The sequence below is a fragment of the Aphelocoma coerulescens genome, chromosome 22, assembly GCF_041296385.1.
Source record: "Aphelocoma coerulescens isolate FSJ_1873_10779 chromosome 22, UR_Acoe_1.0, whole genome shotgun sequence".
NCBI classification, from domain to species: Eukaryota; Metazoa; Chordata; class Aves; order Passeriformes; family Corvidae; genus Aphelocoma; species Aphelocoma coerulescens.
In genome coordinates, this window is record NC_091035.1 from 270,464 (window position 1) to 293,951 (window position 23,488).

At 63.2% G+C, this 23,488-nt stretch overlaps 4 protein-coding genes across 9 annotated transcripts; 2 read left to right on the plus strand and 2 right to left on the minus strand.

Moving 5' to 3' along the window:
• Window positions 1–217: 217 nt before the first annotated feature.
• LOC138121704 (saposin-C-like) lies at window positions 218–2,685 on the minus strand. Of its 3 annotated transcripts, none has more exons than XM_069035474.1 (5): window positions 2,664–2,685; window positions 1,408–1,532; window positions 1,148–1,330; window positions 897–1,069; window positions 218–311 (listed from the first exon to the last, which is right to left on the minus strand). In XM_069035474.1, exons 2-4 carry the CDS (start codon window positions 1,489–1,491, stop codon window positions 902–904), a joined length of 435 nt encoding a protein of 144 aa, XP_068891575.1. In that variant the 5' UTR covers window positions 1,492–1,532; window positions 2,664–2,685; the 3' UTR covers window positions 218–311; window positions 897–901. The 3 variants fall into 3 exon arrangements, with proteins under 3 accessions (XP_068891575.1, XP_068891574.1, XP_068891573.1); XM_069035473.1 differs by lacking the exon at window positions 2,664–2,685 and adding an exon at window positions 2,062–2,609 and having other exon boundaries at window positions 1,408–1,529; XM_069035472.1 differs by lacking the exon at window positions 2,664–2,685 and adding an exon at window positions 2,062–2,607.
• A 16-nt stretch (window positions 2,686–2,701) lies between these two features.
• Window positions 2,702–9,598, plus strand: POLD2 (DNA polymerase delta 2, accessory subunit). The gene is made up of 11 exons (XM_069035470.1): window positions 2,702–2,807; window positions 3,417–3,666; window positions 6,118–6,239; window positions 7,130–7,253; window positions 7,331–7,445; window positions 7,610–7,808; window positions 7,921–8,001; window positions 8,310–8,467; window positions 8,584–8,711; window positions 8,788–8,889; window positions 8,988–9,598. The coding sequence occupies exons 2-11, from the start codon at window positions 3,447–3,449 to the stop codon at window positions 9,143–9,145; spliced, it is 1,407 nt and encodes a 468-aa protein (XP_068891571.1). The 5' UTR covers window positions 2,702–2,807; window positions 3,417–3,446; the 3' UTR covers window positions 9,146–9,598.
• Window positions 9,265–16,622, minus strand: AEBP1 (AE binding protein 1). Of its 2 annotated transcripts, none has more exons than XM_069035468.1 (21): window positions 16,345–16,622; window positions 15,820–16,209; window positions 15,493–15,561; window positions 14,915–14,986; window positions 14,709–14,795; window positions 14,249–14,365; window positions 14,055–14,144; window positions 13,612–13,680; window positions 13,459–13,533; window positions 13,268–13,377; window positions 13,053–13,192; window positions 12,880–12,964; window positions 12,661–12,805; window positions 12,477–12,565; window positions 11,939–12,062; window positions 11,665–11,861; window positions 11,061–11,240; window positions 10,633–10,972; window positions 10,404–10,543; window positions 10,232–10,331; window positions 9,265–10,151 (listed from the first exon to the last, which is right to left on the minus strand). In XM_069035468.1, exons 1-21 carry the CDS (start codon window positions 16,586–16,588, stop codon window positions 9,601–9,603), a joined length of 3,414 nt encoding a protein of 1,137 aa, XP_068891569.1. In that variant the 5' UTR covers window positions 16,589–16,622; the 3' UTR covers window positions 9,265–9,600. The 2 variants fall into 2 exon arrangements, with proteins under 2 accessions (XP_068891569.1, XP_068891568.1); XM_069035467.1 differs by having other exon boundaries at window positions 16,333–16,622.
• Window positions 16,623–18,817: 2,195 nt separating this feature from the next.
• Window positions 18,818–23,156, plus strand: CAPG (capping actin protein, gelsolin like). 3 transcript variants are annotated; one of them, XM_069035428.1, is made up of 10 exons: window positions 18,818–18,891; window positions 19,460–19,566; window positions 19,633–19,805; window positions 19,886–20,040; window positions 20,397–20,558; window positions 20,973–21,122; window positions 21,202–21,294; window positions 21,809–21,941; window positions 22,019–22,107; window positions 22,200–23,156. In XM_069035428.1, exons 2-10 carry the CDS (start codon window positions 19,544–19,546, stop codon window positions 22,263–22,265), a joined length of 1,044 nt encoding a protein of 347 aa, XP_068891529.1. In that variant the 5' UTR covers window positions 18,818–18,891; window positions 19,460–19,543; the 3' UTR covers window positions 22,266–23,156. The 3 variants fall into 3 exon arrangements, with proteins under 3 accessions (XP_068891529.1, XP_068891531.1, XP_068891530.1); XM_069035430.1 differs by having other exon boundaries at window positions 18,828–18,891; window positions 19,508–19,566; XM_069035429.1 differs by having other exon boundaries at window positions 18,889–18,910.
• The last annotated feature ends 332 nt before the right edge of the window (window positions 23,157–23,488 follow it).

Here is a 23,488-nt window from a genome sequence, read left to right on the forward strand (position 1 = left end):
CGGAGACAGTGACAGCCAGGGTCACCCAGGTGTGTGGAGGGAACCGCTCACTCCGACCCACATGGGACACATCCCCACGCTACCGCAGGCACCTTTTGTGTCACCTTGGCCCTGCTGGGGCAGACCAGGGCCAGACTATCCCCTGCCAGTGCCTAGTGCCATAGGCCCTTGTCACCGTGTCCCCCCAGTGCAGACAAAAAAGACCCATGGAGCCAGAGGAGGGACTTTATTGTGTGGGAGGGGGATGGCTGGGCTGTGGGGGCATCAGGGGCTGGAAGAGCATCGGGGTTTGAGGGCATTCGGGGCTGTGCCTGTGGAAAAAGGAAAAAGCGAGGGGTGAGTCGGGGGCCAGCAGAAGCAGCTCCTCCAGCCTTCCCCCTGCCCCACAATGCACTTTGGGGTGACCAGGCTCACCCCCACCCTACAGAGCTGCAGCAGGGAAGGTCCAGGAACCCCAAGCACTCTCCCACCCATCCGGCAGGTGTGGGGTGCAGGATGTGGGTCACAGGGTGCAGGATGTGGGGTGCAAAGTGTGGGACGCAGGGCGGGGGATATGGGATCAGGATGTGGGGTGCAGGACATAGGGTTCAGGATCAGAATGCAGGGTGCAGGATCAGGATATGGGGTGCAGGATGCAGGGTTCAGGACACAGTGCAGGATTGGGACATGCAGGATATTTGGTGCAGGATCAGGAATGGGGTGCAGGATGTGGGTTCAGGATCAGGGTGTAGGGTGCAGGACACAGTGTGGGATAGGGGGTGTGGGATTGCGATGCAGGGTGCAGGACATGGTGCAGGATGTGGGATATAGGATCGGGATGTGGGGTGCAGGATGCAGAATGCAGAGTGCAGGATCAGACCATGGGATGCAGGATCAGGATATAGGTGGGCCCTAACCATGCTCAGGACTGGCACATGCCCAAGGCAGTGCAGATGTCCCGGGGCGTGTCCCCATTCTGCAGCTCCTCGGTGATCTGGTCCCGGAACTTTTTCACCAGCTGCTGGCACAGCTTGCCCTTGACCCGGCCCAGCACCTGGCAGCCCTTCTGCAGCGCCGCCGCCACCGCCGCCTGCCAAAGGCACCGCAGGTCAGGGGGCCGCAGGGAGATGGCCCCCGGCCCGGCCCCCAGACCCCCATCACCCCTCACCTCGTCAGGGTCGTCACCTGCCAGTGCCTGTATCTTCTTCAGGGCCTTGATGCACAGTTTGCACTTAATCCCCCTGCCCTGCGCCACGCTGTCCCCATCAGCCGTGTCGTTCCCGTCAGCCATGTCACTCCCATCAGCCATGTCACTCCCGTCAGCCATGTCATCCCCTTCAGCCACATTCCCCTGTGGGGACACAAAGACCCTCAGGGCTGCCTGGACTCCTGGGTGGCCCTGGCAGAACTGAGGGGTGGGGTACTCACCAGGGCCAGGCTGTCCCAGAGGTCCTGGCACTGCTGCTCCTGGCCACAGCGTATGGCCATGTCCATGTCCCAGCACCAGGACATTGGGTCACCCTGGCAGGGCGGGGGGACCACAGCCTGTGCTGCTGCATGGGGACAGGATGGTGAGTGTGGCCGCAGGTCGGGTGCCCATCACTGAGGTCCCTGGGGACCCAGACCCCTAAACCACCAGCCCCAGGTATTCAGCCCCATCCCTACCATCCCTCCTGCCTGTAGCCACATCCTTCTGTTCCCACCATTCCTACATCTCCATGCAGACTCTGTCCCCAGACATCCCCAGGTGCTGGTCCTAACATGGGCACCATCCCCATCACCCGTGGGTCCTCATGCAGACCCCATCCTTGCCACCCCCAGGTGCTTGGTCCCATGAGACCCCATCCCCACAACCTCCGGGCCCCCACCATCCCTCCTGCCTGTCTCCTCGTCCTCCTTCCCACATCCCTGAGTGCCTGTCCCTACACAGACCCTATCCTGATCGCCCACAGGTCCCCACACAGACCCCAGCCGCACCAAGCTCAGTCATCCAGGCTGCCATCCCCATTGTCCCCATGTGTTTCCTCTCCCTGCCACCTCAGGGTGACCATCCCCCCTGGGAGGCAGGAGGGTCCCCATTACCTCCCACTACCACCAGCGCCAGGAGGAAGGCGGCAGCCATGGTGAGCCCACTGAGCCGGTGACAGCAGGTGACTGACAGTGGGTGACTGTCTGCATCCTGACACCTTTTATAGTGGGGCTGTGGGGGACCAAAACCCCAAAACGCCTTGAAACAGAACACCGTGGCTCCCCAGTGCCCTTCCTGCCTCGCACCTCCACCCCCGCAGGAAGGCGATATGGGGGGGCTCGGGGGGGACATGGGGGAGCTCAGCAGCCCCCAACCTCCCCAGCTTCGTCCCCTAAGGGAAGCTGCCCGTAAGTCCCCCCAAGTGTGGGGCAGGTAGGAAGTGGCCAGAACCCCGAGGGCTCCGGAGGGTCTATCCCGGGATCGGGGAGGTCTATCCCGGGGTCCCCTTTGGCCCACTCGGTCTCTGGGGAGTCCAAGGGCTTGGGCTTAGTGTCCCCCTCGAGGTCAGTCTTGGTGTCCTGTCTGGGGTCGGTCACGGTGCCCCCTTTCCCCCATGGGTTCCGTGGGGCCCGGGGATCGATCCCAATGTCTCGCTGTCCTGGTCCCCATCCCCTCCATGTCCCCCCGCACGCCGCCCCAGGCCCACAGCGGTTGCCTTGGCAACTCCCTGGCGTCACTTCCGCCGCGCGGTCACACAATTTCCGTGTTTGGCGGCGTTCGCGCCTTTTCCCGCCGCAGCCCCACCCCCATGGCGGGTCCCGGTGTCGGCGGCGACCCTCGACCTCTGACCTCGGACCCCGTACGTGACCTGCGGGAACCCCGGGCGGAGGCTGGGGGATGTCCCCGTTTGGGAGCAGGGGAGACCCTGGTTGGTGGGGCTGGGGGGACTCTGTGAGGCCCTGCAGCCTGAGGGGGGCTGGAGCACTGGGGTTGGGGGGCTGGGGGGGCTGTTGCGTCCTCGGGGGGGGGTTCCTGGTGCCAGGGAAGTGTTTGGGAGGGTTCAGTGCCGCGGGGAGAAGGATTGTGCCAGAGGGAGTGTGCTGGGGGGGGGCACTGGTGCCTGGGGGTGTCCAGGGGGCTATGCAGGGCCCGGGTCCATTTGGGAGAGGGGGGTCCCGGGGGCATTCGGTGGCCAAGGTGTATTTTGTGGGGAGTTCAGGTGTCCTACTCTGGGGTGGGATTTTAGGAGAGGGTGGGATGGTCCTGTCACCAGGATGAGTTTGGGGATGCCCTGGGTTGGGAGGAAGCAGGGCTGAGTGGGTGCAGCGTGCAGAGGGAGGGTCAGACCCGGACATGGTTTGTGTTTTGGGGGTTGGGAAGATCATTTTCAGGGGGACTGTTGTGTCTTGGGGTGACAGCGATGGCTAGGTGGGAGCCAGGATCCTTAATTCACCAATTTATTTTTCAGACCCATCAGTAGACCCGCGTGTCCCACACCATGTTTTCGGAGCAGGCAGCCCCCACGGCACAGGGGCTGCTGGCCCCCCCCTCGGCCGAGCCCCCCACCTTCCCCAGGGTGCCTGTGTCGGGGTATTCAGACTGCTCCCAGCCTTTCCAGCTGGGTGAGCGCAGCTTTTCCCGGCAGTATGCCCACATCTACGCCGTGCGCCTCGCCGGGATGCGACCGGGGCTGGAGCGGCGCGCACAGAGCCGATGGGGTGAGCCCAGGGGGAACTCCCCCTTTATCAGGGCCCTGCCCCAGGAAAACCACTGAGGGGCTGGAGTGTGCCCAGGGGTAGGGGCAAAGCTGCAGAATGGGCTGGAGCACCAGGAGTGGCTAGGGGTCTCAGGCTGGAGAAAATGAGGCTCAGGGGGGCCTTCTCGCTCTCCACAATTTCCTGGCAGGAGGGTGCAGCCAGGGGGGTCAGGCTCTGCTCCCAGGAAACAAGGGACATGACCTCAAGTTGCACCAGGAGAGGTTCAGATTGGATATTGGGAAAATTCCTTCATGGAAAGGGCTGTCCAGCCCTGGCACAGGCTGTCCAGGGAGTGTTGGAGTCCCCATCCCTGTGGGGAAATAACAGCTGTGTGGATGTGGCACTTGGGAACACAGGTTAGTGTTGGCCTTGGGAACAAACATCTCTGGAGCTGCCTTAGGATTTTGTCTCCGTGTTTGACCAGATTTATATCTGGAGTCCAGAAGTGAGTGAGTGTTCTCATCCTCAGGCTGGATGTACCCTGCAGGCATCCCTGGGGACAGGATGCATCCCTGCAGGTATGGAGTCCATCCCTGCCAGGCTGGGATCCACCCACAACCTTCCTGCGACCTGAGCAGCTCCAGTGTACCCAGTTGTCCCAGTCTCCAGCAGCATTTTACACCCTTGACAGGGGATGTGCAGCAGAGCCCACCCCGAACAGTTCAGCCCCCCAGCTCTGGGATGCACAGTCATGATGGGATAATCCATTTGCAGCTGGGTTGTGTGTTAATCCTGCTGCAGCTCCCACCTGGAGTTCTGACCTTGGGACAAACCGCATTCCCCATCAGATAGAAGGGGGGGTGTGGGCAGGGAGGACATAACTGAGTCACATCACCCCACACACTTTTGGGAACAGGAGTTGAGTGTGAGGTTTGTCAGGGTGGGGCTGGGGGACCCTGGCCAGGAAGTGGGGTACCGGAGGGTGCAGGAGGGTGAGAGGTGCTGGTTGTGCCGGGGGGGCTGTTTCCTGGCCGGGGGCGGTTGTGGTTCTGGGGGCGGGACCCTCACGCTCAGAGTTTCCATCTGCGGGATGAAGCAATGCCAGCGCTGCTGGGGCTCTGCCCCCCCGGCCTGGGCATGGCCTGCGATCGAATTTCCTTCAGCTTTGCCCTTCTATGGGCAAAAACCCCTTCAGTGGAAGCTTTTGGGCCGGACGCCTGTTCTTGTGCGCTCCCCAGCCCCGTGGGCTGTGTGGAAGCAAAGCCAGTGCTGGTCCCACTGCGGATGTCATTCCTTGGTTGGCCACCCTGGACTTTGCCAAGTGTGACAGAACCCAATGGTTTGTAAAGCTCCACCTCCTGGAGTCCTGGGATGGGACCAAATTTTGGGGTTTGTCTCCCAGCAGGAAGCGCCTGCAGGCAAAAATCTGGAGAGCACAGCCCCCTCCTGCCAAACGCATATTTTGGGGAGTTTGAGCCAAAAATAAGAAACTTCAACAGGATTGTTTTTGTTCTGACTCAGAGTGTTTGCATTCCTGGGCTCGGGAATCCATGTTTCCAGTGTGGAGTGCCAGGGATGGCAGCGGGATGCTCTCCCTGGGACAAGAGTCGGGTTCAGCAGCATTTGATGAGCAAAGGGAGATTTTTGGGAGGAGAAATGTCACCCAGAAAGGACGAGGAGCTGGCACAGGCAGTGTTGTTTTGGGAGAGGAGACCGGGAGCGGGTTCCTTGCTCCTCTCCAGGGCCTGAGGCTCGGGATGGACTTCAAAGGCTGGTTCAAACGGGGAAGGACAGTCCCACACACTGGATGGGGCTGGAGCATCTCTGGGTCCCCAGGGGTGGGGTAAGAAGTTTTGGACTCACCTTGTGGTGGAGACTTCTGCTTCTCATCCACAAAGCGGATGCAGCTGGGGCTGCGATGCTTCTTGCAGCTCCCGAGGTTCTCCCAGTGTGTATCCCCTGTGGATCCCTGCCTAAAGCCCAGGGACCTGTCAGCATGCCAGGATCTTCTCTGGATGTGATGGGGATCCTGAGTTCCAGCAGGGATCTGGGGCAGAGGATCTGGCCCTGGCAGAGATCAGGTTTGGGTGTGTTGAGTGATCTCCTGCCTGTCGGCTCTGAGGATGTTTGGGTCAGCCCCTGAAGAGCAGGACCAGCAACACCCCATGCCCAAGGGCAGGAACATCCTGGGCCCTTCCTGGGCAGAGCTGTTACTGGGAGCTGAACGCACCATCCTGACCCTGCTTTCCCCCCAGCACAGAGGAAATGCCTGCAGGCTTGTAGGCTCTGGAATGCTCCTCGGCCCCATCTGGCCCACACATGTCCGCTCGGCGCCGTGCCTCGAGGAAAAGCAGGAGGCTTCCCAACATTCCCCAACGCCTCTTGCTGGCCTCGACGCTGGGGCCCTTCGGCTGCTGCCACCAGCCCTGCGCTGTGCCCACCCCAAGGCCACTGCCTGCTGTCTCTCCACAGGGAGTGACATTGCGCTGCGGAAGCTCTCGGAGCTGCAGGCAGGAGAGAAGTGCTGCGTGGTGGGGACGCTCTTCAAGGCCATGCAGCTCCAGCCCTCCATCCTGCAGGAGATCAGCGAGGAGGTAATGGGCTCACCCCTCCTCCTCCTCCTCCACACAGCTCAGGGGGTTGTACCAGCACACCTGAGAGCTCAGCTGGGTTTCTGTGGCTTCCCTGTGCTCATTGAGCCAGGAAGCTGGCAGGGATTTGAGCTGGGTTTGTGCGACAGGATGATAGCCTCTGCCCACCCTGTCCCTGGATGCCACCTTGGTGATGCCTCTTGGTGCCAGCATATGTTTGTGTGCATGCTCCTTATGAAATCATGGAAACTGAATGGGTTGGATTGGAAGGGATCTTAAAGGTCATCTGTGGGCAGGGACACTTTATCCCAGGTTGCTCCAAGCCCCATCCAACCTGGCCTTAAACACAGGGATGGAGCAGCCACAGCTTCTCTGGGCAACCTGTGCCAGGGTCTCACCACCCTCACAGGGAAGTATTCCTTCCACATATCCAATCTAAACCTACCCTTTGTCCATCTGAAGCTGTTCCCCCTGCTGCTTACCACCACTCTTGCTCAGTGCTGCTTTTCCAGCCCTTGGAGGGTTTGGATCCAGGGGGGTTGGCAGTGCAGACCCCCTTTCTCTGCCACAGGGGAATGAGGGGGGTGAGGGAGGTGTCAGGGGAGCTCTGCCATCCCCATGTGGGCTTGGGGCCCATTTGCTCCCAGCCAGTTCACGTTGGGAAGCTTGAAGTTCCCAGTGCCCATCTGAGCCACTTCCTCCTTGGACAGGGCTTGTGCAGGACGCTGCAGGGAAGCACTGAGTGAAACCAGCCCGGCCGGGGGGGTTCCAGCTGCCGGGGCCTCCAGCCAGGGTGTTGCCTGTGCTGGTGATAGGGAGCTGGGGTTGGGAAGGGTCCTTGGGAGCTGCTGGTCCTCGCTGAGGCCGTCAGAGCTGTCCCTGCACCCTTGCAGCACAACCTGGTGCCTCAGCCACCCCTGCCCAAGTACATCCAGCCCTCTGACGAGCTGATCCTGGAGGATGAGCTGCAGCGGATCAAGCTGGAAGGAGCCATTGATGTGCAGAAGCTGGTGACAGGTAAGGAACAGCGGTGGCTCTGTGGCAGCGCCCACCCTGTGGCTGCTGGCCTGGGCTGACCACCTGCTCTGCTGTAGGGACCATCTTGGCCGTGTATGGCTCTGAGCAGGACGATGGCATATTCCTGGTGGAGGATCTTTGCTTTGCTGACTTGCCACCACCGCTGCCCTGGACGGGGCCCAGCTCTGACCGGTCAGTGAGCAGCAGCAGGAGTGGGGCTGGCACTGTGTCCCTGCTGTGTCCCTGAGTCCCTTGTGCCAAGAGGGCTGGCGGAGGGGACTGTGCCCCCTGCCCTGGCTCTCTGAAGCCCATTGGTTTGGGAGCATGGCACTGCCTGAGCCTCTCCATCCATCCAGGTTTGTGCTGCTGGCCTCGGGGCTGGGGCTGGGCAGCGTGAGTGGGGAGGCCCTGCTGAGCACTCAGCTGCTGGTGGACGTGGTGACGGGGCAGCTGGGTGCAGAGGGCGAGCAGAGCTGTGCTGCTCACATCACCCGTGTCATTCTGGCTGGGAATCTGCTGAGCCAGAACACACAGAGCCGAGACACCATCAACAAGGTGCGGAAAGGAGGGAGCTGCAGCCTCGTGGTGCTCCTGGGGTGCTGGGAGGGTGTGGGGAGGGGCCAGAGGGGGCATGGGGTTGTCCCTCACTGTTTTCCTGCTCACCCAGGCCAAGTACTTGACCAAGAAGACGCAGGCTGCCAGTGTGGAGGCTGTGAAGATGCTAGATGAGATCCTGCTGCAGCTCTGTGTGAGTGCTTGGGGTTGGCTGGTGAATCCGGTTCCTTTGGGGGAGGGAGCCTGGTTGCTGAGGCGGGGAAGCAGCCCAGGGTGCAGGGTGGCAAAACCCCCTTCCCCAGCACCCAACTTCCCTTTGAGCACCCCTTATGGGGAGGCAGCTCACAGCCCAGCTCCAGATCCTTCTCCTGGGATCTGGCCTCCATGGTGAAGCCAAGCAAGGTGTCTTGGGGAAAAGGAGCAGCAGTGACACCAGGGCTTTGCTCTGAGCCCCCTTGGAGGGCACTTTGGCCACTCGGTTGATCCCTGCCCTACCGACAGACCTCTGTGCCTGTGGACGTGATGCCTGGCGAGTTTGACCCCACCAACTACACACTGCCACAGCAGCCCCTGCACCGCTGCATGCTGCCCATGGCCAGTGCTTATGCCACTCTGCGCCTTGTCACCAACCCCTACCAGGCCAACCTGGATGGTGTCAGGTAAACAAACCTGGTGTGCTACCAGCGCTGGTGACAGCTGTCAGTGGCATGGGACCATGGGACATGTCCCGGCATTTCCAACATCTAAAGCTCCCCTTCTTTCTCCCATAATGTAGGTTTCTGGGGACATCAGGACAAAACATCAGTGATATCTTCAAATACAGCAGCATGGATGACTACCTGGAGATCCTGGAGTGGACACTGCTGGCAGGACACATCAGCCCCACGGCCCCAGACACCCTGGGTATGGTGAGGGCTGGGGGGCTGTTGAATGGGGGGGCTTTACCAGGGGCTCCCTCCCTAATTCCCATCCTCCCCAGGCTGTTACCCGTTCTACAAATCTGACCCATTTATCCTCACTGAGTGCCCTCACGTCTACTTCTGCGGCAATGCGCCCCACTTCCAGTCCAGGCTGCTCCAAGGTGGGTCTCACAGCACACCCAGATCCTTGTGGGGGCTGGGAACCCGTGCTGGGGGCTGCCAGGGGGCTCCTCTGCCTGACACCCACCTGTGCTTGCAGGGAAGGAGGGGCAGCGGGTGCTGCTGGTGACGGTGCCCGACTTCAGTGCCACACAAACCGCCTGCCTCGTCAACCTGCGCGACCTCACCTGCCAGCCCATCACCTTCTCTGGCTTTGGAGCTGACAGTGAGGATGGGGACATGGAAGTTGGGCACTGACCACAGGGAGGACACAGACTCCACAAGCCCCCACCCCTCAAGGTTTCCTGGCATCCACTGCCTTTGTCTATGCTCTGGGAGGGTGACACAGCTGGGGAAGCACCTGAGGGACAAGATGCTTGTACCAATATAACTTGATTTATTTGTGTAACAAAAACTGTATGGAAGGGAGAAAGGCTGTGCCCGCCTCCGTGGGCCCTGCCCAGGAGAGCAGTACCACCCCCGCCACCCCACTAGGACACGGATAATGGGCTGGCAAGGCCCAGCTCCGAGGGATGGGGTGGCATGTCCCTGACAGCACCCAGCTGTTGGTGACAATGCCCGCAGTCCTTGGAAACAGCAAGGTGAGTGGCTGGAGCCCACCTGGAACAGCTGCCTGGGCTCAGGGAAGATACTGGAAGTGGATGCTGAAGTGTCCGACCGTGGCTTGAAGCTGAGTGAGGGCTCAAGTGTCCCTAGTCCCCAAAGTTCACGGTGTAGGTTTCGGCAGTGGTGAGGGGCTGCGCCGTCCCTGTGTGCAACTCCCAGCCCTCCGTCTCTGTCACCAGCTCAGTGACCACCTCTGTCTCGGTGTCCATCTCCCAGGTGCCAGCAGTGGGTGGCTCCTGGCTCCAGGGAGTGTAGGCCGTGCTGCTGAAGGGGAAGGGCAGGGCGGTGGTGGACGGTGGGGCCGTGGGGCTGCTGGTGGCCATGGTGGCATTGAGGCGCCGCAGCCGCATCTGCTCCCGCAGCCGCATGCGGTGCCGGAGGCGCATCCGCAGGCGCAGGCGCTCGCGGGGTGTCATGGGCTGGCCGGGCACCACGCGGCGGATTGGCCGGTTCCCGTTCATGGCCATGATCTCCCGGATGCGCTTCCAGTTGGAGCGGGACAGGACGAAGTTGCACTGGGTGGCCCCAATATCGTAGAGGACGTGGCAGGTCTTGACACTGGGGTTGTAGCCCTCAGCCCGTGCCGACACGCGGTACTCGCCCGGGTTCAGGATGCGCCAGTAGTCCCCGCCGCTGGCTGCATGTATGGGGAGCAGCGCGGTGGGATGGAGGCGGCACGGGGCTGCTGGCACCCTGCCAGCACCTCATGGTACCTACCTGTCCTGACGTTGTGGTTGATGCCCCCCACCACAATGGTGGCGTTGGCAATGGGCTCACCCTGCTGGTCCGTCACCACGCCCTTGATTCCCCGATGGATCTGGGTGAGGAAAGGGATGAGTAGAACTGTGTGGGACAGGTGGGGCAGCTGTGGCCATGTCCCAGTACACACCTGCTCCATGAAGGTGAGCAGAGACTCCTTGTTGTTCTCCCACTCCTGCTGCAGCTCACTCTCATGGGGAAACTTGTCACAGCCCAGGTAAATGGAGAGCTCCAGGCAGTTGGTGTGCAGGTAGCTGAAGTCATTCATACCTGCAAGAGCATAGACACGCCCACCCAGCTGCTTGCTCACCTGCCAGTGGCTGGGTTACGGGGCAGCCACACCACTGGCCCCAACTTACTGCCAGCCCGGGGGTGCCACTTGGCGCCCTGCACGATGCCCATGGCGTCAGTCATGTCCTGTGTGTGGCAGCCCCCGCGGAAGGTCTCGGTCATGGTGAGGTGTGCTGAGGCATAGGAGATGGCGAGCCAGCGGAACACGGCGTGGTCAGGTGTCTCCTGCAGCTCGGAGTGCTCATCCTCGTAGTCCAGTGGACGAGGGGCAGCTGCTGGCGTTGGGGGGCTGGGTCGGACCGTGTCGAAGGGGAAAGACACCAGCTTCTCCCCACCCTGCAGGTTGGCTCCCAGTACGAAGGGGTTCTTGTCCATCCACACCATGACGGCCCGCGTCTCCACTGCCACCTGTGAGGCAGGCACAGGGCACGAGGTGTCACCCCCTGCCACACTCTCCCCACCCCTGTCCCGCCCCCGTGCCCTGTGCCACACTCACCGCCGCATCCTCAGCCAGGTAGTGCTCCGGGATGGGGATGTGGTGGTTGGGGAACTGGTGGGGCACCAGCCGCCTCTCCTCAGCTGCCCACAATGCTGAGGCCAGGTCAGGGAAGTTCTCAAAGAGGTCAAAGCCTTCCTCTGTCCAATGGCCCAGTGCCCAGTTGCCCAGTTCGGAGCCCTGCGGGCAGCCCAGGACACTGGTGAGTCCTGGGGGGCTGCACCCCACCACCCGTGTCCCATCCCACCACTCCAAGTCCCGTCCCCTGCCCCACCATCCCATCCCATCCCATCCCATCCCATCCCATCCCATCCCATCCCATCCCATCCCATCCCATCCCATCCCATCCCATCCCATCCCATCCCATCCCATCCCATCCCACCACTCCCAGTCCCATCCCCTTCTCTGACATCTCAGGTGCCCAGCTTGGAGCCCTGCGGCCAGCCCAGGGCAGTGGTGAGCTGCGAGGAGGGGGCTGCATCCTGCTACTTTGCCATCCCATCCCAGTGCCCCACAGCCCATCCCAGCACCCCACATCCTACCCCACTGCTCCACTGTCCTCCCTCACTGCCTGACGGTGCATCCCACCCTGCTGCCCCCTCACCGCCTCGTGGGCCAGCTCGTAGCCGTCGGGGTTGAGGGACGGGACTAGGTGGATGCGGGTGTCGGTGACCAGGCCCCGCACGCGGGGATTCCCATCCTGGTACTCCTTGCACAGGAACTGCATGAGCAGCAGCAGCAGCTCCCGGCCCAGCGCCTCGTTCCCGTGCAGCCCCGCCGTGTACCGGAACTCGGGCTCACCTGAGGGGGGGGTGAGCAGGGTCAGCAAACTCTGGGGACCACAGCTGGGGGCCCCCAATCCCTCACACCTCCCTCACCTGTCTCATGCTCGCCCGGGTTGTCGGAAACCTCCATGGCGTAGATCTTCAGCCCCCGTGAGCTCTTGCCAATGTTGTAGATGCGGGTGATGGTGGGACACTCCTCATTCACCACCTTCATCAGCTGCAGGGTGGGGAGAGATGGGGGCAGTGCTTGGGGGGGAAGAGCCCACACCCTGCAGAGAACCCCATGGAGGATCCCACACTATGGAGATGCCCACCACCACGGAAGTGCCAACAACCACAGAGAATGCCATGCCCCAAAGGTGTGCCTGCCACCACAGAGGTGTCCACTTCTCATGGAGGATCCCACCCGACAGAGAATCCCACCACCATGGAAGATCCCATCCCCAATAAAGCTGCTCATCCCCAAGGAGGTTCCCACCCACGTGGAGGATCCAACCCACTCCCCCCCAAGGATCTCACCACCATGAAGTATCCCACAACCCAGGGTGTTCCAACCCCATAGAGGATCCCACCCCATGGATTTGTTCACAGAGTATTCCATCCCCTGCAGAGGATCCCACCCCATGCCCACCTGCCTCATGTCCTTGTAGGAGTGGTGTCGGAAGTCCAGGTTGTCCGTGGAGGTCACCTCATTCTGCTGGGTGTAGTAGCTGCTGACAGCTGTGGAGGGGACAGGGACACAGCAGCGGGCGGTGGCTGCAGAGATTCCCCCCCTCCCCCCCATGGCCCCCAGGCTGCGTCGGGGTGACTGTTACCAGACAGGGGGCACCCCAGGACCTCGAGGCGCAGGCAGAGGCTCCCATTCCAGCGCTGGGGGTAGATGCGGATGTATCGGGCCACCACTGGCTCAGGGAACTCACTCAATACCGGTGTGTCCTTGTCCACATTGCCATAAAACATCTGCCGAGGAGGGAGAGATGTACCCAAGAGGGTCTGTGTTGCTCCCACATCACCCGTCCAGAACAGGTCCCCACCATCTCCTCGTAGCCATTGCTGTACATAACCCAGTGCTGGCTGTCATTGCTGAAGCCCACGTAGAAGCTGGTGACAAAGTCATCGCTGCGGGAGGACAGGGACACGTTGGGACAGGGGTCCCCACACTGTTCCGGCCCCCCATGGCCCCGGCTCCACCCCCATGTCCCCATACTGGATCTGGGAGTCGCGCCCCTGGGTGATGACACCGGTGAACATGGTGATGCGGCGGGTGTCCACCTCAAGCCAGTGTGCCCGGCTGTCGTCCTCGGCACACCACGCCCCATCAAAGAAATCGTCCTCGTTGGTGCCCGCCTGGGGAGCAGTGAGCGGGATGTGGGTGGGGGTGTCACCATGACCCGGGGGGTGGGTGCAGGAGGTGACCCTCACCTGCATGTTGAGGCGGCCGCGCTGGGCACCCAGCCCATGACGCAGCATGGAGGAGGCCAGGATCTGGTCATCCTCGATGCGGTGGGACTCCAGCCCAATTGGGGGACACCCTGGGGACAGCAGGGGGTAGGGGATGATGGGCTTCCCCCCCAGCCGGGTGTCCCTGTCACCCCAGGAATGGGGACACTCACTTTTCTTCTCTGCTGGAGGGGTCCATTCCTCCTCATCTGGATCCCACTTCTTTCCTCCTGGTTTTTTGGGTTTTCCTGGGAAAGGAAAAGGCTTAGTGAGGGGGCAGGGATGGGGACAGGTGTGAGGGGACAGGGATGGGGGCTGGCACCCACCTTTGCGCTCCTGGCCCTTCTCCTCCACCCAGCGCTCTTCCTCCTCCTCTTCCTCTTTCTTGGGCTTCACTGTTGGCGAGGTGACACCCACCCCAGGGACGTGACACCAGTCCCAGGAACATGCCACCCACCCCAAGAATGTGCCACTGATGCTGGGGGTGACACCCACCCTGGGAACATGCCACCTCCCTGGGGATGTGGCACCCACCGTGCAGACATGTCACTCACCCCAGGGATGTGCCACCATCCCTGAAGACATGACACCCACCCTGGTCATGTGCCACCCACTGTGGGGATTTGACACCCACTGTGGGAATGGAACACCCAGCCCAGGGACATGCCACCCTCCCTGTGGCTCTGCCACCGACCCTGGGGCACACATGCCTACCATGGGCACGTCTCCCCCTGTCGAGCCCTGCCCACCCCCCTCCACCCCCTCTCACAGGGTCTGATTTTCTCCTCGTCCGTCTCCGTCCTGTCCCCTTTGTCCGGGTGTTCATGGGGCTTTGGCGGGGGGGGCAGCCCGTAGGTCCCTGGGGGGCACAGGGTGGGGAGCTGGGACAACCTTCTGGAGGTGGGAGGGGCAGGGATGATGGGGGGTCCTGGGGTGCCTTGTCCCTCCCGGTTCATCACTCACAGTCATCGTAGTCAGGTGGCTCGAAGCCCTCACCGTAGTCCCCTTCTGTCACTGGGCCAGGCACGGGGGGCTGCGGGAGGGGCTGTGGGGGGGGCTGCGGGGGGGGCTCCTCAGGCTCTGCTTGGGGGAGGGGGAGGCAATGAGGGTCCCCATCTCCCTGCAGGGTGCCCTATGTCCCCTATGGGGTCCCTATGGGGTCAGCTTGCCCCTCTAGGACCCACATTTCCCTTTGGGATTCCCATGTACTGTGAGGTCCCCATGTCCCCCACCGGACCCCTCTATATCCCACTGGGATGCCCATGCCCCCAAGAGACCCCCACACCCCTATATGGTCCCCACACCCCTACAAGGTCCCTGCACCCCTTATGCTGTCCCCATGCTGCTTCCCTGGGTTCCCAAGGCTGTCCCCCAGCCTCACCCTGAGCAGTGCCAGCCCCTCATGCCCCATCCTCCCACATACGTGTCTCCTCAGGCTGGGGCCAGACCCGCTCAGGTCTCCTCCTGCTGGGGGGCTTGCGGGGCTTCTGCTGCCGCCGGATGTACTCGACTGGGGACACAGAGGGTGGCACTGGCTTTGTGGCGAGAGGCGGGGGGGACACCCGCTCCATCCCTCCCTGCAGGCCAGGGGGTCCCGGTGGTCCCCCCACCTACACCCCAGCACCGTACAGTCCTCGTAGTCCTCCCGCTCCAGCTGCTCGTTGTAGTCCAGGGTCGGGGGCTCCAGCTCCTCAGGGACCTCTGTGGAGAAGGGACACATGGAGAGGCACAGGGTGGCACTGGGGCGCAGGAAGGGGACAACAGGGAGCAGGGAGGTGGCACTTGAGAATAGGAGGGAGGCCCTGAGGTAAGGGCAGCAGCCCTGGGGCACAGAGGAGGTGACACTTGGGAGCAGGGAAGTGGTCCAGACTGCAGTGGGGTGCAGGGAAGTGACACCAGGGAGGAGGGAGGTGGCCCTGGCATGCAAAGTGATGGCACTGGGATGCAGGGAGATGGTGCTGGGACACAGGAAGGTGACATAGGGGTGCAGGAAGGTGGCGTTGAGGAACAAGGAGGTGGCCTGTGTTGCAGGAGCTTGGCCCTGGGGAGCTCGGACATGGCATTGGGGTGCAGGGAGGTGACATTTGGGGACAGAGAGGTGGCCTCAAGACACAAGGAGACAGCCCCAGGGTACACAGGGGCGACCATGGCCTGCAGAGGAGTGTCCCCAAGACACAGGGTGGTGGCCCTGGGAGCTGGGCACTCACCTGGCTGGGGCTCAGGGTTCCAGTCCTCCCGGCCCAGCCCCCAGCGCTCATTCGGCTCTTCCAGCTCTCCTGGGAACAGGGACAGAGCAAGGGGCTGGCGTGGCCTCCCCAGGCCCCTGTCCTGGCCCTCCCTAGCCCCACAGTGGGAAGAAAATCCCATGGGAAGGAAAGCTGGCGGGGCAGAGAGGGGAAACCCCAGGGCACAAAGCCCAGCCAGCTGTAGGATGCCACCAGGGCAGCTGAGCAGGATGTGGGGTGATGCCCTGCTGTGCTGAAACCTCCCACCCCAACCCCACTAGTAGCAAGATGGGCATCACCAAAACTCACCTCGGGCACCTCCATCCTCCTCCTTCTCCTCCTTGTAGTGCGAAGGCTCCAGGAACTCAGGTGTCTCTTCATCCTCCTTGCCCTGTGAGGGCTGCAGGGTAGTGGGGGATTCAGTGGAGGGGCTTGGAGGCACTGGTGGCTTCTTGCCAGAGGGTTTGGTGGCCTTGGGTGGCTTCTCCTTGGGCTTTTTGGAGCCTTTCAGGGGTTTTTCAGAGCCTTTCGGTGGCTTCTCCTTGGATTTCTTGGGGGGTTTGTTCTTGCCCCGGTCCTTGTCCTTGACCTTGTCCTTATCCTTCTTGGCGCCCCGCGGTCTCTCCTTGAGCTTCTTGGGGGGTTTTTCCTTCTTCCCCTTCCTGGGTTTCTCAGGCTCCGTCAGCGACCCTGGGAAGCCTGAGGGGACAGGAGCGGGGAGGCCGCCGCCCCGAGGCAGGGTGAGTGTGGCGGGGCCGGGCTGGGGCGTCCCCCCGTCACGCCACCGCCGTTCCCCTTGGGATCCTGGTGCCGATCGCTCACCGGTGCCGGTGCCGGTGCCGGTGCCGGTGCCGGTGCCGGTGCCGGTGCCGAGGTCGGTGCCGAAGCCCAGCTCAATACCGTCCCCGTCCCGGTCCCCGCCGTCCCCGGGTCCAAGGAAGCCCCGCAGAAACTCCTCGATCTCGGCGTCGGTGAGCGCGGGGGGGCCCGGGGCTGCCCCCGGTGCCGGTACCGGCAGCAGCGGCAGCAGCGCGGCCGTCAGCAGGAGGCAGGAGCGGGGCGGCCCCGCCGGGACCATCGCGCTCCGCACCGGCCCCGCTCCCCGAGAGCCCCGAGAGCCCCGGACGGGCGGGCTGGGGGCGGTGCTGCGGCCGGGGGCGGGATCCGCTCGGCACCGGGATGGCACTGGCGCTTAACGGGACCGGAATGGCGCTTAACGGGACGGGCACCGACACTGTCACTGTCGCCGGCCCGGTATTGGCACCGCACCGGAGCCGGGACTGCCGGGAACCCGCACTGACCCGCGCGGGACTGGCGCTGCCTGGCACCGGGACTGGCACCGGCACTGGCACCGGCACTGCCGGGGACCTGCGCTGCGCTGCGCTGGCACCGGGACTGCCTGGGACTGGTACTGACCCACCCTGGCGCTGTGCGGGGCCTGGATTGCAGGGGCTGGCACTGCATCAGCGCTCGCACGGTGTGGGGACCAGCACGACACTGGCACCGGCCCTGTGCCACCACGCCAGCCCCACGCGCCGTGGCCCCACGTGCCGGGTACGGGCAGGGCTGGCACCGGCCCGGGCGCTGCGCCCGCGGCACCGACACCGCGCTGCCAGCACGGGCGGGCACACGGCACACGCCTGTCCCCCCGAACCCCGGCACCCCTGTACCCCCTTGTACCCCCCGGTATCCCTTGTACCCCCAGTATCCCCTGTACCCCAGCGGGTGCTGCACACGCAGGCACAGGGTCCCACGCAGCAGCGCTGCGCCTGCACGGGGACCGGGCACACACCCACTGCCCCCGCGACACTGGAGGCGCAGTGTCCCCATGGCCCGGAGCAGCCCAGGGACACGCTGCACGTGTTGGGACACCGAATGTGGGACATGCACAGCACATGGAACATGCCCAGCACATGCACACAGAACGCCCACACGGAACACACACTGCACAGGAGATCCCGCACGCGTGTGGCGGTGCCTTGGGCTCCCTGCACACGCAGGAAGCACCCACAGGGGATGCAGCTCACACGTTCTGCACTGCACACGCATTACACGTATGTGATCCCCCCGAGCCCCCCTGCTCGCAGGGTTGAGGTTCAGGCTGGGGTGTGCACCCCCAGGGTGCCCACTGGGGTGCTGGGGGGTGCAGGGGATGATGCTGGGGGGTGCACTGGGTGCCCCCCACCCACCCGGGCCCTGCAGGCTCCCTGGGCCGCGGTGGCGGCAGGGCCACGTGGCAGCTCAGGCCGCCCGCCATCGTCACATGTGTGATCCCCCCTCGTCACACGCGTGGCCCCCCCAGCCATGACTCACTGTCCAGCAATGCTGGGGCCTGCCAGGAGCTGGGGGGGCCCCACCTGCACCTCCCAGTGCCTCCCAGTGCAGCCCAGTGAGCCTCTGCTGCAGCCCCTACTCTACTTCATGCAGCCCCAGGAATGCCCCCCGAACCAGTTCCACTCCCACTCCCACTCCAGCCTCCCCAGCCTGTTACGGCTCCCCCAGTACAGCCCCGAGTACCATACCCCTCCCTCCCCCCACTACAGTCTTCCCCCAGTACAGCCCTCCCATTCCCAGTACAAATCCCCCCACCAGTAACAGCTCCCAGTATACTTCCCCCAGTCCCACCCCCATACAGCCCACCCACCACAGCTCCCAGTACAGTCTTCACACCCCGTGAAGTCCCCACTTCCCAGTACAGATTCCACCCCCGTGGATCCCCAGAGCTGCCCCATCCCCTGGCACGGGGGCAGGGGGAATGGCTCGTAGGTGGCACTGGTGGGGTGGGGGTCCTGGGAGAGGTGGGTGGTCCTGGAAAAGGGAGGTCCCAGTAGGGTGGGGTAGGGTGTCATCAGGGTGGAGGGGTCCCATGAGGGTCCCAGCGGGATGGGGATCCCAGAGTGGGTCCAGGAGGATGGGGTGGTGGGTCCCCTGAGAGTGTGGTGGTCCAGCAGCACTGAGGAGGGCTTCAGGAGCAGGGGGTTCCTCAGGAGGGTCCGCAGAATGGTGGCGCGGTCCAGCAGTGCAAAGAGGGATCCCAGTGGCGGGGGGGGAGGGTCCCATGAAAATGTGGAGGCAGGAACGGTGTCCCATGAAGAAGGAGACCCCAGGAGGGTGGGGGTCCCAGGGCTCAGGGCCCCCAGGGCTCAGTGCCCCCCCGCAATGCGAGGGGCCACACCCGAGGCCACATTTCCCCCCCGGGGAGGGCCAGCCCTGGCGCTCCCCCCCTCCCCTCCCTCACTCCCCACCCTCACTCCCCACCCTCGTCCCACCCTTTCCTGCGCCTGAGTCACTCCCGGCGCCTTCCGGGTGTTGGGGCGGCCGTCGGTCCTGCTCGGTCGTAGCCTCGGACGGAGCCGGGCGCTGTCGGGGCATCTCTCAGGGGTCCGTTCGTCCATCGGGGGTCTGTCCGTCTATCCCTCGGGGGGGGCGCTGTCGGGTTGTCCGTCTGTCCGTCATGGGATGTACTCCTCGCGGGTCTCTGTCCCGGGGGCATCCCACCCCCGTGGGGTCCGTCTGTCCTTCCAGGTGTCTGGCTGTACATCAGGACACCTCTGGCTGTTGGGGTGCCTGTCCGTTTTCATGGGTGTCCATTTATTGGGTTGTTTGTCTGTCCATGGGTGTCTCCCCCTACCCATAGGGGCCTCCATGGGTACGTAGGGGTGTCTGTCCAGCCTCTGGATGTCTGTGTGTCCATTGGGGCGTCCATCTACCTCATGTGGTGTCCATGTGTGCATTGAGGTGTCCCTCTGTCCTTCTGGGTGTCCATCTGGGCACCAGTTGCCTTTCTGGATGTCTGTTGGCATGTCTGTCTGTCGGGGTGTCCACTTGTCCTTCTGGGTGTCTGTTGGGGCATCCGTCTGTCCTTCTGGGTATTAATCTGTCTCTTGGTGTGTCCTTGACCTCCTTCCTCGCTCTCCATCCTTTGCAACCGGTGTCCCTCCGTCCACAGGTCCATCTGTCTATTTGTGCATCCGTTCATCCGTTCATCCACCCACAGGTCCACCCATCCATCTGTGCCCACCGCCCCAAGGCCATGTACACCGCACTCCCCAAAAGGTACCTCCTCCCCATTCTCCCCACCTCCCCGATTGCTCCCATCTGACCCCGCCCACTGCCCCACAGTGGTTCCCCCTTTGGCCCCGGTGCCACCCGTCCGGGGCTGCATGTCTGGAGGGTGGAGCAGCTGCGGCCAGTGGAGGTCCCCGAGGCCACCCTGGGCGTTTTCTTCTCGGGGGACGCGTACCTGGTGTTGCACAACGGGCCGGAGGAGCAGTCCCACCTCCACCTGTGGATGGGTGAGCGGAGGGGGGGGGATGGAGGGGTTGGGTGATGGCCCGGGGGCAGGCGGGGTCGGGTGCTCACCTGGCTCCCGCAGGCCGGGACTCCTCGCAGGACGAGCGGGGTGCCTGCGCCCTCCTCTCCACCCAGCTGAGCTCGCTGCTGGGCGAGCGCCCCGTCACCCACCGCGAGGTACAAGGCAACGAGTCCGACCTCTTCATGGACTACTTTCCCCGCGGCCTCACCTACCAGGTATGGGGGTCCCCAGGGGTGCTTGGGGTGCTCCCAGTACTCAGCATTCTGACCAGGCTCCCAGCACCCGAGATGGGTGCCCGGTGTCACCCTCAGCACTCTGCTTCATCCTCGCTGAGCATTATGAACCCCCCTGGGGTGCTGGGCACCCCCAGAAGGTGCTCAGCATCCCTGTTGGGTGTTCAGGTCCAGTTGTTGCCAACACCCCTGTTGGATGTTGGGCACCCCCACCAAACACTCATCACTCCCACTGGGTGCTGGGCACCCCACCGAGGGCTCAGCACCCCGGCTGCTCCGTATCCGTGCTGGGTGGCTGTCACCCCATTTGGTGCTGAGCCCCTCCCCTGTACCGGCAGGAGGGCGGCGTGGCCTCGGCATTTAACCGTGCCTGCCCCGGCCCTGGCCCCGAACCCAAACTGTACCAGGTGAAGGGCAAGAGGAAGATCCGAGCAAGCCAGCGGGACCCATCCTGGGCCAGCTTCAACACTGGCGACTGCTTCCTCCTCGACCTGGGACAGGTGGGTGGAGGGCACCTGTCCCCACTGTCCACTCCCTGTCCCTGCTGTTGCCATCCCTGGTCCCCAGACCCTTCTCACCAGGTGTGAGGCAAAGTGCCACGTCCTGTGTGCTCCTCTGTCCTCTGGGGTGTCCATCAGCTCAGTGGCATGTCCCTCTTTGTTGGGGCACCTGTCCCTCCATAGGACAGGCTGCTTGTCCTCCTCTTGGGGTGTCTGTCTGTCCTTCCAGTGCCACTGGGGCATTTCCCTATCCACAGGGATGCTGGATGGTTGGGGTGTCCATCCCTCTTCCATCATGGCATCTTCCTGGACCAGCTTCAACCCCAGTGGCTGCTCCATCCCCAGCCTGGGCAAGGTGGGTTGAGAGCCATCATGGGGCAGTTCCATCACCACTGTCCCACTCCCTGCCCCCAGACCCTCTTCATCTGGTATGGGGCCCGGAGCAATGTCCTGGAGCGCAGCAGGGCTCAGGAGCTGGCCGCTGCCATCCGGGACAGCGAGCGGGGTGGCAAAGCACGCCTGGAGATTGTGGCTGACGGTGAGGAGCCACCTGAGATGGTCCAGGTATGCCCCCATTGGGCAGAGAGGGGGACCTGGGTGTCCCTGGGCTGTCTCTGTGACCCCCCATCTCATCCCCTGGCAGGTGCTGGGCCCCAAGCCCCCCTTGCAGGAGGGCAGCCCTGAGGAGGATGTGGTGGCTGACCAGAGAAACACAGAGGCAGCCGTCCTCTACAAGGCAAGGACACGGCAGGACACCATGATGGCACTGGGGCTGGGCATGCCTAAGTGTCACCATGGTGGGCACAGGGGTGGAGATGGTGAGGGGCCCCACAGTGATTCCAGGGTTGGCATGGCCAGGGAACAGTGCTGGGCAACATGGGGGGACACTATGGTGACCCCAGGGAACACATGGGGCTAGGCACAGCCAGGGGACTCCATGGTGGCCCCAGGAGGTACATGAGGCTGGGCGCAGCCAGGGGACACTATGATGGCCCCCAGGAACACATAAGGTTGGGCATGGCTCAGGGACACTCTGGTGACCCTTAGGAAAGCCACACAGAGCTGAGCATGGGCAGGGGACACTGCAATGGCCCCAGGGGACGCATGGGGCTGGGCATGGCCAGGGGACACCACGGGGGCCCTGTGGAGGAGGTGGGGATGGAGAAGGCCCAAGTGGTTGGGTAGGAGGGAGAAGACACCGAGATGGAAAGGCCCCTGGTGACCCCAAGTGATGTCCCCTCCATGGGCAGGTGTCGGACGCGACAGGGCGCATGGACCTGACCCAGGTGGCCACCAGCAGCCCTTTCAGCCAGAGCCTGCTCTGCCCTGACGACTGCTTTGTGCTGGACAACGGTGCTGGCGGGATGGTCTTCGTCTGGAAAGGTGCCCAGGGATGGGGACACAGGGTGACATGGCGACAGGGACTGTCCCCAGAGCGGGTCTGACATCCACCTCTGCAGGGCGCAAGGCCAACGAGCAGGAGCGCCAGGCGGCTCTAAGGGTGGCCGAGGAGGTGATCGCCCGCATGGGCCACCCGCCCCAGACACAGGTGGGTGCAGGGGGTGAGGGGTGCCCAGGGGCTGGCATGAGAGGCATCACCCCATCCCAATCCCTGTCCCCTCCCTGTCCCTGTCCCGACAGGTAGAAATCCTGCCTCAGGGCCGCGAGACGCCCTTCTTCAAGCAGTTCTTCGCCAGCTGGAAATGAGCAGCAGGTGCCCATGGGGCAGTGCCTGGCCCAGGGTGTGACCAGGCTTCTGCCAGTTGTGCCAGCTCCCAGCATTGCCTGCGCTCTGTCCAGCTGTCCCTGTCACCATGCCATCCCTGTCCCTGTGCCCATCCCATCCCCATGCTGTTGGCATTCACATCCTTGTGCATCACAGCCCTGATATCCCATACCAAGCCCATGCCATCTCTACTGCTGTGATATCCCTGTGCCTTTGGCCACACTGTGCCCATGCCAGGCCCATCTCCATGCCATCCCCAAGCCCACATCATCCCTATCCCTGTGCCATTCCCATGCCCACACCATCCCCAAGCCCCTGCCATCTTCATCTCCATGCCAGTCATTCACATCCTTGTACCATGCCCATGTCCACCCCATCCCCAAGCCTGTCACGCCTGCCCTGTGCATGACAATGCCCTGTCATCCCCGTCCCTTTGTCCACTCCATGCCCACATCATCCCTGTCCATCCCTTTGCCCTTCTCATGTCCATGGCACTTCCTTCCCCATTCCCATGCCTGCCCTGTGCCATGCCCATGCCATGTCCTTTTTGTGACAAGCCCATCCCCATGCCATCCCAGTCTCCTCACCATGCCCAAACCCATGTCATCCCTGCCCCTGTGCCATCCCATCACCCCAATTCCTTTGCCCACCCCATGCTTATCTCCATCCCCATCCCTACACCACCCAAACCCATGTCATGCCCACAACACAGCTCCCCCCCACGCTGCAGTGACAGCTCTGCCACCTGCATGCCCTCGCTGCCTTCTTGCTGTGCCTGTGCCACACTGTGCCCACCCCGTGCCCATGCTGCCTGTGCCCACACGTCTGCCCCTGCGCCCAGGTCCTGGTGAATAAAGGGACAGTGCCATGTCCTGATGGGTGTGGTACCAGCCCCGGGGATGGGGAGACATGCGGGGACTCAGACAGGACAGGGCAATGGCAGTGCAGGGGATGAAGTGTCTCCAGCATCCTGGAGACATGGTGCCACATGGCACACTGCAGGGCCACCTGTCACCAGGGCACCAGTTCTCTGCCCCATGGGTGATGCCCATGTCCCCTGGGAAAGGTGGGACATGGCCCGTGGCACCCATCTGGCTGCCACCATGGGTCCCCCATGTCCCCAAATCCCTCATGTCTTCAATCTCCACTGTACCTCCATGTCCACACCCTCGCTGTCCCTGCACCCCCAATATCCCCAGTGTTG